Below are 21,348 nucleotides of genomic sequence, written 5' to 3'. Positions count from 1 at the left end.
AGCTGCCAATTTATTTAATCCATCCACGAATGAAGGTAAAAAGGATGTCCAAGATGACACATAGTTATAAAGTAGAAACTGTAAAACATCTTTGCCTGTTGAACTCCCTTCAAGACTAAAAATAAACTCCAGACTTAAAAATGCTCCAATTGATTCAAAATCCAGCCTGGTTTGTTCAGTCTGAGATCCAGATCACTCTACTAAGAACTCAATGCATAGATATTCTAACTGCAAATGTGGCATAACAGTATGATAGAAACTTCACATAAACATACAAAAAACCCTACCATCCATAAATCTGTTTTATTCACATGTTCAGCAATCACCAGTAAGAAAATACTTACTTCTAATATTTAGTATTTTACTAGAAAGCCAACATGCTGCTTTACATTTCACCAGAGATGTGTGTGCCTTGGTAATACAGATAAGAGCAGTATTTATTATATTCACAACGGCAGAATTATAATTTTGTCTCTTATATTACCACGATCAACTACAAATACAGGTTTTTTATAATAAGCATCAGCTTAATGCAGACATCAGTGAAGTCATTCTAGTAGTTATAGGAACTAGTGCATTAATTAATATTTCTTAATGTATCAAAGATCATATCTAGATTACTAACAGAAAGGAGAGCAAAACTTCACCAACATTTCTTCAATTGTTACGTTAATGCAAGTTCAAGCAAGGAAATCCTAAAAAGAGCCGGAGAAGATACAATTTTTCAGATAATTTAAAAGCATGCACAACTGCAATGGTTGTGCAACCAACACACAATGGTTTGCACTAACAGGTTTCCTTCTTCAAGAATGAGTAAAGTATCACTCTATAGGCACTGATGAATGACTACAATCTATGTAGTTCAAGTTCATATTTAATGAAAGAAATTTTATGTGTTACATGCACTGTTAATTTTTTCAATCAATTGTAATTGTAAAAGATCCTTTGAGAAGTGGCAGTTTTTTTCTTGCTGCCATTTTCTCCACAAAGGTGATGGGGCACCATGGGGACTTGTATATTTTATTATTATTAAGGGAGAATTACTTCAAATTAGTTTTAGCATATTCTGTTTAAAATCTTATCTTGAAATTGCAGTATTTTGAGTCTATCCAGATTATGTTTTTCACAGTAATTTTTCCTCTGGTCTTTAAAGCTATCAATATTTACACAGCCAATGATGCTCAGCTTTAAACAGTTAAGAAGTGGAAAATACTATATTCAGATGCAATTGCTACAGCCCTTTCTCATATTTTAAAATGCATTTGATGCATGAAGCTTGGAAGCAAAATCAGTTTCCCTACTGCTTTTCAATCATCATGCAAGGTTGAAGTTTGTAAAATTGCTTATAAACTATAAAGACTGTATTTTTAAATAACTCTTAGAAGGTAGCACTTGTCCACAGTTCCCATCTTAAGATCTCACAGCATTTTTGGCTACCATTTTAAGCATTTTTATAAAGGGAAGAAATTGAATACAAAGTAACTTGTCTGAGAAACAAATTTCCACTTAAACCCAGTGACCACAAAAGTCCTGTGAACAGTGTTATAACAGAAACATCATTCTTTGCCTCCTACCTAACACCACCTTAGGATTTTGTCCAATGTTGCATCCATTCCCAGCTGATTAATTATTTTTGCCCCAGTTTATTTTTCCCTTTGACCTATTTCTACCCATAAGTAGAAATGGGGAGTTAGGCAATCTACAAGTGGGAGAAGCGAAGAAAAGAACTTACACCTTCAACTATAAATCTATAATTTCTTTAAACTTTAGGAACTGGTTTGGTTACATAAAGGAAAACTGCAAATCATGAAGAATTAATTCACTGTAAAGGTGATCAGGCATTGCAATAAGCTTCCCAAGGAGGTGGTAAAATCACAAACCCTGGAAGTGTTCAAGAAACAACTGGACAAGGCACTTAGTGCTATGGTTTAGTTGACATGGTGGTGTTTGGTCAAAAGTTGAACTCAATGATCTTGGAGATCTTTCCCAACTTAAATGATTCTATGATTCTATTAAAAATATAAAAAGACAGGAATGCTATTACTTCATTTGTACAAAAATCTAAATTTTATCAGAGATTGAGATTTTAAGTAATCTGCGTCCATCTTTTCTCCTTCCCAATGCCCACAAAGATAATAATACTACTTCTGATACTTCTAAGCAGAAAAAATGTTGAAAGAAAATCTTTTGTTAAATGAGAAAGAGGGCGAAAATTATCTCCACTGTCAAAATTAATAAAACAAGGGTCAAAATGTCCATTCAAACTAAAAATGTCCATTCAAACTACAGCTTGAACTGATTTTTCCATTGCCATAGCAGCATGCCTATCCTTGGTAAAAAGGTTATTTTGGAAAGCCTCTGGGCTAAGGAGATTAAATTCAAATTCACCATTCTTTCTTGGTACCTTTTCAAAGCAGGATTCCACTTTGAAGAATGCACTATGCATTGGAGAATCTCCATTTGAAGAATTCAAAAATGACATTGTTTCTGTTGCCAGAAAGAGTGTAATTCATAGCACCTGGGTGAATCAAGTCATTGTTATAACCATTTTATACCTTTTTATACATGCACACACATCCATACAAAATATAACTATGGTACATCTATCACAGGAGTTATAGCACACTCTGTACACAGTGTTCAGCTGCACATGTCAGGCTCACGTGCAGCACTGCTTGTCATGGCAGTGGTGACAGTGGTTTTAATCATGTCGAGCGATCACAGATTTCCTCAAGAGCACCAAGAGCTGTCTTGTGCCAGCTGAGTCAGCACCCCAAACTCCCAGGTTTGGTAGAGGACCTGGAACAGGGCTGAGAATGCCTTGGGTGGTGGACACAGCAGGCATTTTGAGTACCCCTGTATGTGTCAGCTAAACTGAACAGCAAAGAGTTGGGTTTTAATAATAATTAAAACTATTTGGATACGATTTTCTTCTCCCAGAAGCAGCATAACAGAATTTTCTCATTTGAAGTTCAAATATAATTCAAATATCAAAACAAATAAATAAGTTACTAACTCAGTGGGAATTCAAAAGCCAAAACACAGTCAAAGGAATAAATTTTTCTGTTCAGAGGGTAAAACAGTAGCTGCCTGGCTGCCTTCTTGAGCCTGTCAAAGAACAGGCTGACCTAATCTGTGACCTGCTCACGCTATTCACTGCTTTGATATCTAACAAGCACTTACTAGACAATAGTAATCAATGGAAACTGGAAGCTATACATTAACCCGTGAATGTGTAATATTTGTCAAAAGAGAATCCAGCTTCTTGCATAATTTTGCAGGTGCTAAAATTACTCAAAATAATAAAAGCTCAAGCTATAAAACTCAGCAACATTCACATGCATTTCTAACTTCGACTATTATTCCACTGTGTCAGTAACTAATAATGCTATCCTAGAGTAGAATATTGCTGTCAGTTTTACAAGCAAAAAAATAAAAATAGGTTTTTCGAGAATTAAAACTGCATTTCTTTCCATTTATTTATTCATTCATTCAACAGATGTATTAGCCAAGACTCTGCACAAAAGCAGAATATTAAATTGTATCAGCTGGATGTATTTCTAAAAAGAATCTAAAAAATTAAAAAGATTAGTGATTTGGTGAATTCATTTCTTCAGTATCTACATCTAGCAACTCTCAGCAATCTTCAAACATACTTTGAAAATATAGATGCTTCTAGGGTAGCACAGAAAGAAAAACTTTGCATCATAATCACAGATTTAAACAAAGATTTAAAATTACAGATTAGCAATTTTATGTGGACTCTCTACAATCCACAGTTCTCTCTGCAGCTGCTGGTTCATGGAATTTTTGGGATCAATCCCATTTCCATTCTCATTTCCTTGTGTTGTGGATCAAATCTACTCAAGGCAATTCTGTGCCCAGCTGATCACAGGATGCCATTTAGCCAACTGCCACACATGGCAATCGTACCCAACGGAAGTATATTGTGGTACCAAAGTGACGAAATACTGATATTGCTGAAGAATTTTTTCAAAACACCCAAAACTTAAAGCAGGGTTACAAGTCAAGCTCTTAGCAGCTTTGTACAAAAGCGACCATGAAATTCAACACTCAATATTCTCTGTGTATTTATAGCAAAAGATCATTAAGAAAATGAAGAAAGCCTATATAAATAAATCTGCAGAGCAGCTCAGTCACCCTTGCAGCAATTCTAACCATTTCCCTGTCCTTGTGTGTGACTCCTTTAGTTCTCATCAAATATTCATGCAACTAACTCCATGCTTGGCTCATCCTCAACAGGCGTCTTTTCTTCTTCTTTCTGCCACATCACACACAGCTAAGGTGGCACTGGCAAGAATGAGAGAAGGGGAAATGCACCAGTACAAGGCATCTAATATATTAAGGACAGTTTCTTTTCAGTACGGCACAACCCAAAGTACCATACATAAAAACATTATGTCCCGTTTGTTCTACTTATAACATTGATGTGGTTAACTGTTGTTAAACTGCATGGTACTGCTTGTTATAGGTTTTATTTATGAAGCATCTTTACACATAATTTAACCTTCTAGTTGATGTCAGAAGCAACAACTTCTCAATGTCAAATTACAGGTGAAACACAGTTTTGCATTTTTGCCCTGTGTTTAATAATCTTCTATGCATGCTGCAAGGCCTGTTTCCTTAGAGATGGGGGAGGGGGGGTATTTAATTTTGAAAAGATTGATGATGAAGTAGAGAGTTCTACAGTGTTTCATCAATACATTTTTTTAAAATCTCATTAATTATTTGCATCTTCTGAAGGTTTGTTTTGCTCCCCTACCCCTCTTCCAATGCAGTTGAGGGCTTAAAGCAATTTAGATAAAAGTAAAGTTAGCGCAAGAAATAATTTATATTCTGACTTTGCCAATACATTACTTTATTTTAGAAAAAAAAAAATTCATGTCTTGAGAGATAGATACATGAACTATTTTTTCCACTCAAACCCCAATTCTCTCCTTATTACTCCAAAGCATTTCCTTGGTTTAACTTTGTCAAGTCTAGTTAGTCATTAAAAATCTGTGCTTAAAGATCTGCAAAGAGAATAAACGTGGAAAATTTCTACAGTCCATGCATTCTTCAAAAAGAAATTGATTTTGTATTACAGAGACTGGACAGATTAATGAAATACAGACAGCCTTTCCAGATCTGCGCTAGCCATCTAGGACATAACCAAACTGTTGTTCTACAAAACACAATAATGTGAACAGAAGCTATGAAGCAGACACACAATGCTTGACCATTGTGGTCATGGACATTGCACAAGAAGCTAAAATCCTTAGTTTAAATGTTAATCCATACTATCTCTAACTGTCCATATAAACTCACTCTAGATTAAGGGTACTGAATACAAACTAAAACTCTGTCTACTATCAATCTTTATTGCCACAAAGTATACTGTAATAACTGCTTTGCCTACAGGCTTCGAGATTACTGAGAGTAGCTTTTATACTCTCACAAATGCTATCAACACAGCCTGCAACATTTATCAAGGTTTGCACTCAACCAACAGTCCAAGAGCCACTGAGTTCTTACATACAGATACACACAAACAGCATAGGAAAATCCCTGTTGAAGTATTCTAGCCTAGACCTATTGCTTATTGAGATAATGCCAGCTTCAAGATTTCAGAGTGGGAGTATTAAACAGGGTATTAGCAAGAGTCCAATAAACAGGTAGATGCCTAGAATTTTTTGATGGTGGCAAACAAAATAGGTTTCTGAAGAATATATACAAAATTTGCAGGGAAAAAAAACCAACTGCCCTGGGGGGAACAGAGCAGGCTTAGTTTTCCTTTTACTTCAACAGCAAGGCCACAGAAAAGGTATTACAACATAAAGCAACTTCAAAGAAAAACATTTCAAGCCTAATGACCAGCAAGTTTAAAGTAGTAACCACTTTCAAAAGGGCAGGCTCTCCTCTCCTTTCATTCTTTCCTCGCATTAAAACCAATTTGCTTGATTAATAATGCTCTCCATATCCAGCCGTCTCTCAGAGGGAATAAATTCTCACTGGGCACCAGATCTACTGTGGAAAGAATGAGAACTAGAAAAGACCTCTACCTGTGTCAGAATGGCAATTTCTCTTTTAGAAAGACAGCATGGTAACAGGCAGCCAGTATGTAATAACTCAGAAGGTTTTCCTGTTGATGGGTTGTTGCTGTTGCTATTCTTCGTCTTCCACATTTCCTCCAGGAGCTCCTAACCCAAGGTATTATTTTGCAGAGCTGCTAGCCTACCTAGAAATAGTGAAGCTTCTCATTTTGAAAAGTACCGGAAATAATGCACATAAAATTTTTCCTTTTTCCTATTCCAGCTACATTTCATAGCTCCTACCACTGCAACTCATGCTACCTACATGTTTTAATTGATTACATAGATCATCAGTGAAGGCTGCTGAAGAATTTGACAAGCTTTTTCTCCATAAACCTGTATTTGCTCATCATCCATCGGTGCAATAAAAACATCTTGAACAACCATTTGAAATTTCACAAGATTTTATTAGTAAAATAAAACATTAGGCTTCAAGCCTAATGACTGCAAAGCCAGCTCCAGGCATCAACCATATACAGTGCAAAACAGTATTCCCTTCCTCAGACATACCACTGACACTACTGCTCTCAGCCTTCTCCCAAAAAACAGCAAATGAAAGCATTTTTCATACAAGCTGTGGTTTGCTTCAGTATTACAGTAAGTGATTTCAAAGACAACAATTATGCAGTGAGGTTAAAAATACTTTAGAAGATGGAAAAAAACTGAAACTATGGTTTAGGCACAAAAATGCTTGATATTTGAGAGCTTCACAGACAAAATTAGTTCTTCATATGCATGCGTATGCATGCATTTTAACTCAGTTAAGGTATTTATTTTAGATTCTACAGCTACAAGAGATACGTTTTTTTTTTTAAAAACCCAGAAAATATGAAGGGGCTTATATTTTTCTTTCATTTATCCACTTAAGAAAGTAAGAGATGTTTTTCAATAATCAATAAAAAAATAAACTATATTCTGGATACAAATTATGAAAATGAATGAACCCAAACAACAGAGGAAGAACGAAAATAAACTGAATATGATACCAACACAAATCTAAATTTAGATCAACATGCACATCAATCAAATGAATATTTTTTTTAGCAGAGGAAATGTGAAGCCACACTGTACTAAATTAGTTCAATTTCCATGTTATTATGCATTTATCATTATAGCTTATTAAACTATTTAAACTTCTCTCACACGTCTTTTTATGGCACTACATAAACAGATTTTCTACCAGTTTCCCTGAACAACCTTGTAAAAACTACTGAAGAACCAAGGTGGCAAAGAGGGAACGACCGAGCCATTTATCATTTAAAAAAATCAGACAAGAAAACGTACTGCATATAATTTTTCAAATTTTGAGAATTTGATTTGTGGAATATCACCACTGTCAGACTGATGAGGAGAACTTACTACATTTGAACCGAACACAGAGGCTGACATTATTTTAACTGCTTATATCAGGCATTCACAACAAGGGGGGGAATCTAACTACTGTCCTTAGGTTTTATTTTGTTGTCTGAAGAAGGCAAAGTATGTTCCTGTCACAGGCAGAGTTACTGAACTTTGATTTTAAGGGTAGTAAGTCTACTGATTCCTTTTCACACACTTTGTAGCCTTTCCAAACTGAATCAGCCATGCCCAAGCATCTACTTGAGCGAGACTGACACGTATGAAGTCACCCTTGCGGTAACCCTTACACTGTTGTGTTAGCCTTAAAAAAAATTGAAGGGACATGACAGTTGATGCCTATTCATGTCGTGTTCACTCTTTACCTACAGGGCAATTAAGATCGTAAGGTTTGTCTCTTAATTTCAGCTAGAACAATGCTCACTACTACGCACATCATGTGAACACTTTCTCTTAATTAAGAGATAATGGTACCACCTTTCTAGTTTACAAAATTACTAGAAACAAAGTCTATGCACGATCTCTGCTGAATAAAGAACTCTAGAGAAAAATCTTCTTGTTTTCTCATTTTGTTTTAAATTAGCAATTCCACTTAAAGGATATTACAGCAGTAAGGTCTGTAACCAAATCCCTGTATCAGGGGATTGTAACAAGGCAGCTAGTGCTGCTCCTGCTGCTGCCCATCCTGCACACCTGGCTACTCATGACTTTCACAACGAGGATATCTGACAGAAAATCCTGAACCAGATCCTAAAGTTTCAACCCTGCATGTTAACTTCAGCTACCTCCCAATCCAAAGCAACATAATCAGCCAGGCAGAACACTTCCTGACAGGTCTACATGGAGGCTGCTGTGCAATGCACAAACACAGAGCTGCCAGGAGCTGGGACTTGGAGGTGCTGGGCAACACAGCCAACCAGCAGCAGGCAACAGCACTGAAAACTTCCTCCAACATACAAAATACCTTCATAAAAGAAAGGTAAGCAATCCAAGGGGACTTCACACCACAAGGCAGTATTTCCTCATTCTATAGCTACACAGCATCAGGACTCGAGCTCCAGAACATTTCAGCTACTATGCTAAACCACTTTGCAACTTTGGGAACAAATGTTCTTTCAGGCACGCTTTCACAAGGCTCACACAATGCGAGCAGGTGCCTTTTTTATTTGTATGCTCAAAGCAATACAAAAGATATGATGTCAGAATTCCAAAAGCCTTTCCATAATAATGAAAATCCTCACTAAAATTCAGTAATAATTACCAACTTAGAACTAAGAATATTTTACAAAAGCAGAAACCTCTCAAGTTCTCAAAATAGTCAAAGCACAATTTTAATGAAGGAGAAATTAAATTCACAGCAATATTACAATTTTTAAAGAAAAATTTAAAAATAGCTTTAAATTTATAGTCACTAATTAAACTTTTGCCAAAAACTACAACATACAGCACCACTCATTATGAATGTTTTTACTAGAGGACAAACCACTTCCATGCAGAAAAGCTGGAGTGAGACTGATGTTATTTAAATTACTGTTAAATTTACCAGCCATATTTCCCTCCTGAGCATAACTGATACTGCTTGTTTTTTTATTTCTACTAAAATGTTTAAATAATTGTGCAATAATGCACTAGGACCATGATTTACCTGTACTACTTAACCAAATTCATTGCTATGAAACAAAAAGAATGCCTTCCCTACATAAAAGTGATAGCCAGCAATGGTTTTGCAATTTTTCTTTGGTATCACCTCACTGTGCAAAACTAAAACAAGATACATGTTTGGTATTAATAGCTAAAGGGCATTCTCTAACTTACACATTTCCTCATGAGTACAGAACCTTCCAGTGCTGAAGAGGTCAATAATTGTTCTAACATGGAATACTACTGAAAAAATAACCTATGCCTAATAGTTATACAGACCCAAAGGAATCTTATAAGACATTCTTATTCCATAGCAAAAGTAGTTAATTTTTCCATACTTAAGCTGCTATGCTATCATTAACTCTGAATCTTGCAAATTAATATGTACACATTATATATAAAAATACATCAACATGTAAAATATATATACTATTATATTTTTATATAGAATTTATATATTATCTATTCTATGCCTATATTAAAATAATTTTCTTTGTGCTGCTTCCAAAAGTATTCATCTTTGTAAATACAAGGGGAAGCACAGTGAAACAACATACAATTAATCTGGAAAATCCAGATTTTTCCAGGGATGCAATTCTACAGCGGCAGAACCGAGATCAACAATGTCCCATGGGCAGGACTGTTTTCTGTCAAGGGAAACATGAATATTCGAAAAGTGGAAAAAAAACCCCTCACAAAACCCAACCTAAATAAGTCATTATAAAAATAACAAAACAAAGCACGATTGCAATCAATAGTAAGGGAGAAAAAGAAATAAATTTTAAGGGTAAGACACTGAATGGAAAATTAATTTTTTGGATGTCACTCCTCGCTGCAGAAAAGGAATAATAGCCTTAGAACATTTCTCTATAGATTAAAGAAATGAGAATAAAGTACTTGAGCCAAAAGAAAGAGAAGACCATGTTACCATCCGAGTTAGAATGGTACTATCTATCTACAAAGTCTAACAGAATTTTTGTCATCTATTCACCATATCACTCTTAAGTAATAATAAAAACCTTTATGACTAGATCTTGTGTATGGGTCAAGAGTCAACATTTACATAAAAGCATGCTCCAGCATGATCCAGATCAGCAAGCTGTAATTTTGGTATCAGGTAGAAAGCAGAACACATTTACAAATTCAGCATAACTAGGGCACATCAGTACAACTCCCAGACTCAAACAGCTATTATCCATTGCTTCTTTTCCCTTGATACTATAGAAGTTACTGGATTTTCATCAATATTCTAACAAAATTCTTTGCAACTGGCTATTGAGGAAACTGAGATACAACAAGGTAAGAAACAATTTTAGATATAGTTCACAAACTGCTAGAACAGATACAAATCACAAAATATTCAGAAGAGCTAGGTTAGAATTGGGCATGACACTCCTCAGAGTAGGTAAATGAAAGGTACAGAGGAGCTATCTAGCTGGAATTGTGCAGATGCACCATGTAAATAATGCTGAACAACAATCCCAGAGCAGGATATCCAAAACCCCACAATATTCATTTTCTAAAGCAACTTGAGCTCTAAAGACACTATGTAGCACTAAAAACATTGTATGAGGTAGGATCTCAAGTCTCTTGCTAATATGAAAAGAGATGACATTTTTAGACCCAGACGCAGTAAAATTCTAAATAGTCACTAAATGAGCAGCAAGATTCAGACTAGGAAACAAGATGTGCAGTACAAAGAAAGAAAGTGTTGCTGAAACAGTTAGGATGAAAAAAAGAATAATGAAGAGAACAAGGAAAGTGAGCAGACACAGTCTCACAACTGTGCCAATAAAGACCTTCATGAAGATCTATGACATCTGGATGTTAAAACAGTCTGCAGTAGGTTTATGTAAAGTTAAACTCTAAAACACATTAAAAGAATTCTAAAGCTCCAAAACCAAGGACTCTGATAGAAAAACATTAGAACTGGGTACTTCATTTGGCCCTGGTCGACCTTTTGAGTGTAATGAGTCTTTTTTAACAAACTAAGCTTATTCAAAGCACTGCAGTTCAAGAAACTGATTTAAGATGATCTTATAAACTAAACAGCAGAGCTTTGACCTTCAGATCTAGAGATGACCTACCATGGTTAGGGAATGCAGTAACAGTAATGTTGGGACATTACTTGTCTGTGTAGAAAGTAAGACAGTAGATAAAAGACAGAAGAGGACCAAAAAATGCACTAAAACTTGCAAATTTCTGCATTTCCTCCTCTCAGCAAACCAGAAGAATATACTCTCACATACAGCTATGACTCCTGAATTGAATTTAGAAGTACTACAGGGGTGTGTGTTATGGCAATTGCCATTATCTCTACCTCTGTGCACCGAGTGTCTCTTTACATGCACATGCCTCTACACCCTTGTGCTCCACTCTGATTCAAGCTCCTGCCTCTCTGCATTTCTTTTCCCCCCACATCAGACCCAGCAGTCTCAACCCTTCACAGTCTATTCTCTGTTACCATCTGGATATCCCTCTCCCCTTGTGCTGCCATTCTCAATCCTAAGGCTCTTCATCATCAGTCTCCTGGTTTAGGACTCCTGCTGTTCCCTGATACTTCTACCTTCTTATTACCTTTTCACCCCACTTTTCACTACCCTAAAAGTCAAAATGCCAGTCAGATTCTTTCTCCCATCTGTACTGATATAGAAACAGGTATAAGAACAGCACATTTTCTGTTTATGCTGGGTGCCTGCACATGGCTCCTTTTGCCCACTCTTCCCTATCTACCCTTTGAGGATGAAGTCATCTGTTCACACCATCTTAACTAGCATCTGCACAGCAATGGCTTATAAGCATGTCTATCCATCCACCTACTCCTGATTGCCTCCATATGGTACTGCTTCTTTTCTTGATTTTGTCTCCAGAAAACTTAAGCTTAATATATGTTCACAACTCAGCTCCTTATCACTCCTCTCAAACACTTTTTGCAGATAAAACTTCTGCCAATATCACCTCCTGTCATATAGGTAGTCTTTTGTGACCCCTTTGCCTGCCTTTGAACCATATATTCATGATATACCCAAAATGCTGTTACACTCTTCCTCCGTGTGTACATCTTTTTCTAACAGAACAGCTCATCCAATACCTCCATCTTTGTTCAGGCACATACTGAAGAATTAGAAAGAGAGATGGAGATTCATCTGTTTAAATTTAGATAGGCTTCCTTACTTATCCTTAGTCATACTGAAAGTGAAGCAAGTAAATCTCTTTAATATATTAGTATTTATGCTTTCATTTCAGGAATCCTCTTTATCACATCACCTTTAAGAGCTATCACTGGTTTCAAGCTCTTGGGAGGCAGATGATACAGAGACAGCTCAAAGGGCTCAATCAGCTGCTACTCAGCATAGCCAGCTGGTACCCAGTGATCTCTGTTCAAAGTTTCTGCAATCTTTATTTACATGGTTTCTGAGTGCAAAAGAGTATGGAACAGGAAGCATGCTGGATGGATATGAAGCCATTTTAAAAAATAAATAAAGTATGCTGTTACCTAAAGATAAATAATATATTGGATGGCTGGCTGAAAGAAAAAGTAAAGAAAAGAAATAAAGACATTAAAGTTACACAACTGCATTATGTATTTGCATTAACAACCTAAAACCAGAGGACTCCATCAAAATTTGACCCAAACTACCATCTTAACACAGTTACTTATGTACTTTAACATTTAATACTTTATACACCTTACAAAAAACCTTAAAAATCTTTTAAATCATGGTGAAAAAAAGCCCCACACTCATTTGAGATTATAAACTACCTATAGGACATTTTATACTCAGATATTCCTAAACTATTTGTTTCAGCAAACCAATTTTGAAAAATATTATTTTGGGGTTTATACTGAAATGATATCCAAGGTTTATTTAGCACCAGTACTAATTAAAACAGGTATTGTGCTACACTTCTCATTACGCAGTTGTGAGCATTGCTTATACTGATAGAGCAGATTGAGAAATAGGTGACAAAACAAAAAGTGAAAACAAAGACATCCCTTGCAAAGTGAAGGTCAAGAACATCACGCAAGAAAGACATCCTTACAAAAACCTGTCAAGTCTCTAGCAAAATTCATGTGGAACATGCAAGTTTTTTTAGAAGTTTACATTTCACCAAAATTAATAACCTCCACAACTATACATACATTGTACATAGTGATGGATCCTAAAAATAATTTTTTTCTGATCATGAATCAACCAAATAATCACATCTGAATAATTATCAGGGTCTGAATAATCTCGGTGCATCCTAGCATAAATTTTCCTAATATACATGTGGGTATCAAATTGTCCTGAATATAAATTATTGATACAAAACCTACATGACCACTTGCATGTAAACATGTACGGTGAAATTCAGCATGGTTTAAAGAGGCAGTATTATTTCAGAATGTTCTCAAGACAAGAAAAATCAACCAACCAAAACAAATAAACAAACAAAAAAAAATCAAACAAAAAACTCAAACACCTAAAAGGCTCAGAAATGGAAACTAGGCAAATATAGACTGTAGTAAGCTTTTAAAGTAATAACCATTTAATCCCTTTTTTTTCTCAGTGCCATGTGGTTTCCAGTGTACACAAAGTAAAGAGTGAAAAGGTAAAAATAAAACAGGCATACCCTTAATATATTCCAGAATTCATAAATCATTTGTAAATTTAGTCCTTTTATAAAAGAATCCTTATATAAATTGGGGGGAGGGAGGGCATCAATCCCATATATGAAGCACAATTAAAGCCCAACATCACTGACCAATCAAAATTAGTGAATGCACTGCATCTCTCTGCAGTGAGGAGAAGCGACAAGGTAGGCTGTCATTCTGCAAAAGCTGCCCATCGCAAGCTTTCCTCTCAGAAGCACTGCTCTTCTTTTTTAGAAAGCCTGAATCTCAGTGGTGTCTCTGGAGACAAGAAGCCTTCAGTATGTTAAATTACTTTCATTATGTATTTTCAGATGCTTATTGATTCTACCGTAGGAAGAGTGGGAGACTGCAGCAGCCTGTAAACCAGAACTAAAGCAATTGTATACATGAGCAGTATGCTGAAACAATGGCACAGTACAGGCACAAATTTTCATTAAGGTCATTTTTTGAAGATATGCTTATTACCCTGTTTCCCTTCTACTCTGCTAACAAGTGAACAAAATGAATCCCTCCAACCTGGAACTGCTTCACCTGCATCGAGAATTTACCAAATCTTTAGTGGAGGTAAGACCTGTTCCTTATTATGATATGCAGAATAAGCAACATTAAACCAAATTAGAAATTGGAGAAAAAAAGGCAAGAGGTCAGATTCAACTTATATTAAGCAGTAATATATTGCTATATTTGAGACCAGGAAAAATTTAAATGCTATTTCCCCTTCCTCATTAAAAAATATAATGATAGAAAAATGTTATTCTGTATGAAAGTCTTATAGAATATTAAGAACCTGTTTTGTTTGTATAACATGAAGACAGTACAGTTTAAGCTCATACAGTATTGGGGAAAACAACCACATAAAGCAACTGGGAATATGCTTTTCCTCCCTCAGCAGTATTTCCAAATATTGGCAGTTAAATACGTTTCAGATTTATTCAGTTACTCTTCGAAGGATCAGACAGTCTGTAATTAGTGCATACTTATTGCTTTATGAAGGTTGGCTCATATGACTAATCTCTGATTGCTCAAGAAATACCCCTTTTTTGTTGTTTTTTTTTAAACTTATTTCTTTCGTTATCCTATACATACAAGCCATTTATTAAAAGCATGGATTTGCTAAACATCTATTTCAAGAAAGGAAAGTATAACAGTGTGCAAATTAAACAAAAGAGTATTTTTTAAAAGGCTCATTAACTCTGTTCAGTTTCTCATTAAAAGACAAGAGAATTTTATGTATAAACTACCTGCTCACCAGAGCTATAAAACTACATTTTCTAGCTTTAGTCACAGACACTGCATCCAACAGTTATTGCTTCTAGCCAGGATTGTTTGTAACCTGTACTATCTGGAGAACAGGAAACTTGTCCAAAAAACCTAAATTCATGTAAGCTGACAGAAGAATATGATTTTACTAGCAAATAGAGAGCAGGCAAACTGATTTTTTATGTAATCTATAAGGTCCAATTTTAGAGATCCTTTATTCATAAGTGATATTAGAAAATACATTCTTGCATTACTTTATTTTTTGAAATTATAAGCCCTACTTTTAACCTTTTTTTTCCTCCCCTTCACAAGGGCATGCAGCAACTAATTCAGTTTTACTACTGACAATATGAAGAATGCAGTTGACCGGGTATCTTTGTAGCTGTATGACCTACGAGCAGCAGGATGCATCCCTAAAATGTATTCTTAAGACATAAAGGAATTAAAAACAAAACATGGAACACACTTGCATTACCATTTACGTGCATGACACTTCAACAATATACATGGAAGACTAACACATCTGCTCAGATTTTCATTAAAAGAAGAGTGCAATGATTGATTCTTAAAATGGTGAGCATTTCTTAAAGAGGGATTTATAATTTAAAACCAGAATTGTGGAAACTACTGATGCATGAAGAGACAATGAAACATGAAATCCCAAAAGGAGAATATGCATACTTCATCAGCAAGCTGAATAAAGGTTTAACCAAGCTTTTTCTATACTACTCATTAAATAACTTACTTGTCATAATGACTAATGGATATTTTTCTCTCAATTTTATGATGTTATGTATTCTCCTTAAATCAAAATAAACCAAATTAGGTAACCCATGGTTACTCTCAAAGCACATGAACTGGATTTTATGATGTATAGCAACTTCTTTCACTAAGCCATCACTCAAAAGTAATGAGCAGGAATATTACAGAAAGAAATACGCAACCATAAACTAAGGATGTCTACACACACTCTGAAAACAGAGATCAGAAAATATTATTCTCTAAACCTGGAAAATAAAAACAGGCTTCTACAAAATGCAACAGGGGAAGGAAATTAACATCACTTAAAAGAAGGTTTATTTGTTACTGCTGGCTTGAAACTCAGAACAGATACACAGAATATGCCCTGGTCTGTAGAAGTATCTGAGGCAATTAAGAAGTCCCCATGTTTAATCAGAACTTTTTGCTGCTGAACTGCAGGAACAAAAAAAAGGAAAACAAAAAAACCTGCAAGAAATTAAATAAGAGCTCAGCTACCACTTGATTTCCAGGGCACAGTTCGTGTCAGAAATCTCTCAGTGACAGCATGTGTCAGTTTCTGCCCAGCTGCTGCCACGCTGTGCCAGGCCCCTGAGGCACAGGGAACAGGTAGGTGCCCTGCGCTGCCCGCGCGGCGCTGGGGGAACGAGCTCCTGGCCACACAGCTCTGCTTCCCAAAACCCAGGCAAGGCACCCAGGAGGTGACGCTTAATCTATTCATGGCGACCTAACACAGCTGAGGTTTTCTGTTTTCACAAAAACTCGGTTGCTGTAATGTTAGGGTGAGACTGTCATTTGTTTTAGCAGATCTGCTTTTGATTTCTTCCTGGCTTTTGCTAACACAAAAGAACTTCATTTATTCAACAATGCATTTGGAATGATTTCTTGAAACCAATTCACAGCCAGGACAGCATGCAAGAGGAGATCATATCCCTGAGGGTTAATGTAAGACAGATAGAGGTTGCCTAAATTAGAAATGAAACAAAGCTTTTGAAATACTTCTTGTTTCATTTCACACCTGAGAGTAATACGTTCTAATTTACATCTTTTTTTATTTAAGAGGTACATGTGAAATAGCTGTTGAAGAATACCAAGAATTTTCATCATACAATTTGCAATTAATAGTATTGTTCAACTGAAGCTTTTCAGAACTGCAGATGAAATCTATTTGCATACTGTATCCCAAGTGTGCTTAATTCATACTTTCATTTTATAAGAGCTCAGTTTTGTTCACCTTAGTGCTATCCATTTTAATGTATTCAGAATAGAACGAAGGTCGACATTCAAATTTATTTTCATGCCAAATATGTCCCCTCTTAAATTTAAAGCTACCTAGAAAAAAAACCCTCCAGTATCATAACAAGAAATTGAATAACCTCTCTTTTATTTACTCAATCAATTACAAACTTAAGAGCTGGCTGACAATATAAATCATACAAACATCAGGTATTACATGCAGAAGCTATATTTAGAACTTACCCGCATGTGTAAAACTAAGCAGATGAAACACAAAATAAAAAAATCTGCTAGATAAAATAAATTCCTTTCTGATCCTTACTTATTCCTAAGAGAAACATGCTATGTATGTAAATCTGCTTGGTTTAATTGTAGTTTGTATTAAATAAAAAAAAAAACCAAACCAAAATCAAAACCTGAAATAGACAATTTTCTTTTTAAATATTATTTGCTGAAATTATTCCCTTAAATATATTCTGTAATAAAATCAAATACTCTTCCATTCCATGTAGGCATAGATTTCTTGAAGCAATTGAAAATTCAAATCAGAAAAAGGAAATGTAGTATTTTGTAATAAACTCAATTTCCCAAACCCATATAAGTTTTGCATTTGAAATTATATATACTTATATAAAGCTGTTGTAGTGGCAAGCATCATACACATAGATGCTCAGAAGATTAAAATGAACAGAAGGTTTAAACTCTGTTAAAATCTGGTGAATTACAGAACATCACATTTCAGTCCACAGCACTACTGTAAACCTTGCAAGAAAGAGGTGGATAAATTGGCATAAATAATTTAAACATCCTTTTTATGATACATAAGCAACAGTGCTCCATGTTCCTATCCCTTTTTTTCCACAAGAGCTTTTTAAAATTATCTTGATCACTAATTTGTTAATACTTAACCACATTCTTCTAAAATGACCCTCAAAGCAATACAAAGGCTATGCACAAAGTATGGTTTATTCAACAAATGAGCCCTTTGTGAAAAACCACATCACTATAAACAAAGGCTTGCCTCCCTAAGTGGAAGCTTTTCACTATTTTTTCTTTTTTCAAACAAATCCTGCTTTCTTTCAAAAAGCAAAGACCTTATTCTAGATCTTCAGGCTTTTGAGTCCATGCCAATTAAAGCTCTAAATATACTGTAAATGAAGAGTTTGGTAAGAATATTGCTCCCCCCCCCCCCTTCCCCAGCATTTATCTACAATAAGTGTTAAAAAAAGAAATCAAATACTTCCATATTTTATTTCACCTTTCAGGAGAAAAACCAGCTGCAACAAAAGAATGTGTTTGTCCCCCATTCTGGAAGTCAACATGCAGTCCGAATCTAACATTACAGTTCAAGATGCCATTGATGACATCAACACCAACATGTACCAACCGCTGTCATATCCATTAAGCTTTCAAGTTTCTCTCACTGGATTTTTGATGTTAGAAATTGTTTTGGGACTTGGCAGCAACCTCACCGTTCTGGTACTTTACTGTATGAAATCCAACTTAATCAATTCTGTCAGTAACATAATTACAATGAACCTTCATGTACTTGATGTAATAATTTGTGTGGGATGTATTCCTCTAACTATAGTTATCCTTCTGCTTTCACTGGAGAGTAACACTGCTCTCATCTGCTGCTTCCATGAGGCTTGTGTCTCTTTTGCAAGCGTTTCAACTGCAATCAACGTCTTTGCTATCACGCTGGACCGATACGACATCTCTGTAAAACCTGCTAATCGAATCCTGACCATGGGAAGGGCTGTGATATTAATGACATCAATATGGATCATTTCACTTTTTTCCTTCCTGATTCCTTTCATTGAAGTCAACTTCTTCAGTCTTCAAAGTGCAAGCACTTGGGAAAATAAGACACTTCTGTGTGTGAGTACAAACGAGTACCACACTGAGCTAGGAATGTACTACCACATTCTCGTTCAGATCCCAATATTTTTCTTCACTGTTGTAGTAATGCTAATTACATACACTAAAATACTCCAGGCCCTAAATATTCGGATTGGTACAAGATTTACAACGGGACAAAAGAAGAAAAACAGAAAGAAAAAAACTATTTCTTTGACCACGCAGCATGAGACTACGGATGTGTCCCACAGCAGTGCAGGAAAAAACGTCGTCTTTGGTGTAAGGACTTCCGTGTCCGTCATAATTGCTCTGCGTCGAGCTGTGAAACGGCACCGGGAGCGGCGAGAACGGCAAAAGAGAGTCTTCAGAATGTCCCTTCTGATCATCTCAACGTTCCTTCTCTGCTGGACACCCATCTCTGTTTTAAACACCACTATCTTATGTTTGGGCCCAAGTGACCTTTTGGTAAAGTTGAGATTATGTTTTCTAGTAATGGCATATGGAACAACTATATTTCACCCTCTACTTTACGCATTCACAAGGCAAAAGTTTCAGAAAGTTCTGAAAAGCAAGATGAAAAAGCGAGTTGTTTCAATAGTGGAAGCAGATCCCATGCCAAATAACGCTGTAATACACAACTCATGGATAGAGCCTAAAAGGAACAAAAAGATTACCTTTGAAGACAGCGAAGTAAGACAGAAATGTTTAGTACCTCAGGTTGTCACTGACTAGATTTCAGTATTCACCAAAACACATCAAACGGAATATTTGAACAAATTGTAAAAAAAAAAAATACTGCCAAATAAGAAAAACTTTTTTAACTATTGGCGAGACTGTATATTTTCAATATATATGTTAAATAGAGTAGGTCTTGTATATTCAATTTCTTCATTATGTAAGATATATGTTGCATGGCTGTTTGTTAGCGTAACACCATGTGTATATTTGTCAAAAATATTCAAGTCCTCTTTTTTTAGAAAATAAATAGCCTTAAAGAAGTGCAAACTTTTAAAAATATTTGTATGGCTCAGTTTCTCTGTAAATATAAAATAATTTTTAAGTAAAAATTACACTTGGGAATAATTTTCTATAGCACAAATTCACCATTTTGTACAATACGGTTTTTAAATTTAATTCATACACAATATTGATCAGAGTATTCTGAATATTATGCAGCTACAACCTGGATGCATTTTGACCTCATATTTAGATACCCCACTTACTTCAGTCTTCTCCAATATGCAACTACCATGCACAGAAAAAGCCATTTACATTATGTCCTTCAGTGAATGGTTCAGAAACTTTTGATACAAGGAAAAAAATTCATGCTGGTCCAAAACTTGACAGTACTTTTAAGAAAAGTAAAAGGTTTTGCATATACAATCTCAGATCTACAATTTCTACGTGGAAAATTCACAATTTGAATAATTAAAAAGAACAGGGCAGGAGTAAAAGGCTAAATGAAGGAAAAAGGCACGGATGAGAAAATTTGGCTGATGCTAAAAGACAACCAACAGAGTCAATCCTGTGCAAAGGTTTAGATTTTTCAGACCGACCTCTAGTGTGACACAAGGACCTTTCACACAGGAATTTTTCATTCATTGCGTCTATCTACATCGATATGATTGTCAAACGCCACAGCTAAAGTAGAAGATCATTTTCCTGTCTTTGATAACTTTATTATTCTCCACTATGTTCAGCTCTAGCCATGCAATTGCCTTGTCACAAACCAATCACCAATACTGCCAGCTACCGTATTCCTGCATTTCCCGGGCAGCCATGGCATACCTTTGTTCTACACTGTCTTCTTCAATTTCATCCTAAACCTGCATTGAAGTATCAAGAAGCCTTATGAAGTTATCATCATCCATGGCACTGTAAGCAAGAATTAAGATATTTATCCAAACATAAATTTGTCAAGTTGCTTGCATCATGCCATGCTTAAAAATTTCTTAATTTCAATGAAACAGTGGCAGGGAGGGGGAAACAAAACAAAAACCTGCAAAATCAATGAGCATGATTTCACTCCTCTTGTTACATAAACTGATCAGTGTGTCACCAGCTACCAGTATATTTAAAATGCTAATTCTCAATAACTATTATCTTATATAAAAAAGCAGATCATACCCATGAATATGAGAGCTAGTTTGACTAAAACATTACATAAAAAATTAGGATTTCTAAAGCACTTTTCTGAAGTTGTGTATAAAAAAAGGTGCAGTTTTAAGGGAACAAAAAGCTCTTTGCCACCACATAGCTAAATTATTAATCATATGTGTATTGCCAAAATTGGTTTTGTGCTTAAAAAAAATACCTGCAATATGCTTAGTTTACTTGAGCTCATGCCTTAGCTTACCAGAACTGAAGACTCAAAATATAATACTATAGCTCCATATTCCACAAACAATAGCCACTTACAATCATGTAAATTCTACCTAGAAATGTTATTATCTGATCGATGTGAAATGACGTGAAATTACTGTGAAACATATTCAAACACACATA

The 21,348-nt window shown here is 35.5% G+C and overlaps 2 protein-coding genes across 3 annotated transcripts in view; one reads left to right on the top strand and one right to left on the bottom strand.

Annotated features, from left to right (window-relative positions):
* Window positions 1-21,348, bottom strand: part of COG5 (component of oligomeric golgi complex 5) — a 172,281-nt gene that overhangs the window by 125,177 nt on the left and 25,756 nt on the right. The window lies entirely within an intron of this gene.
* On the top strand, window positions 13,840-19,848 carry GPR22 (G protein-coupled receptor 22). 2 transcript variants are annotated; one of them, XM_030960409.1, is made up of 3 exons: window positions 13,927-14,292; window positions 15,301-16,356; window positions 18,249-19,848. In XM_030960409.1, exon 3 carries the CDS (start codon window positions 18,274-18,276, stop codon window positions 19,573-19,575), a length of 1,302 nt encoding a protein of 433 aa, XP_030816269.1. In that variant the 5' UTR covers window positions 13,927-14,292; window positions 15,301-16,356; window positions 18,249-18,273; the 3' UTR covers window positions 19,576-19,848. The 2 variants fall into 2 exon arrangements, with proteins under 2 accessions (XP_030816270.1, XP_030816269.1); XM_030960410.1 differs by lacking the exon at window positions 15,301-16,356 and having other exon boundaries at window positions 13,840-14,292.

This window comes from Camarhynchus parvulus, chromosome 1A (genome assembly GCF_901933205.1).
Source record: "Camarhynchus parvulus chromosome 1A, STF_HiC, whole genome shotgun sequence".
Lineage (NCBI taxonomy): Eukaryota > Metazoa > Chordata > Aves > Passeriformes > Thraupidae > Camarhynchus > Camarhynchus parvulus.
The sequence above is the reverse complement of the archived record's forward strand: the minus strand, read 5'-3'. Positions and strand labels throughout refer to the sequence as shown.

What these genes read in the sequence shown, in the direction of transcription:
- GPR22 (XM_030960410.1), top strand. Translation starts at nt 18,274, where the DNA reads ATGTGTTTGTCCCCCATTCTGGAAGTCAACATGCAGTCCGAATCTAAC.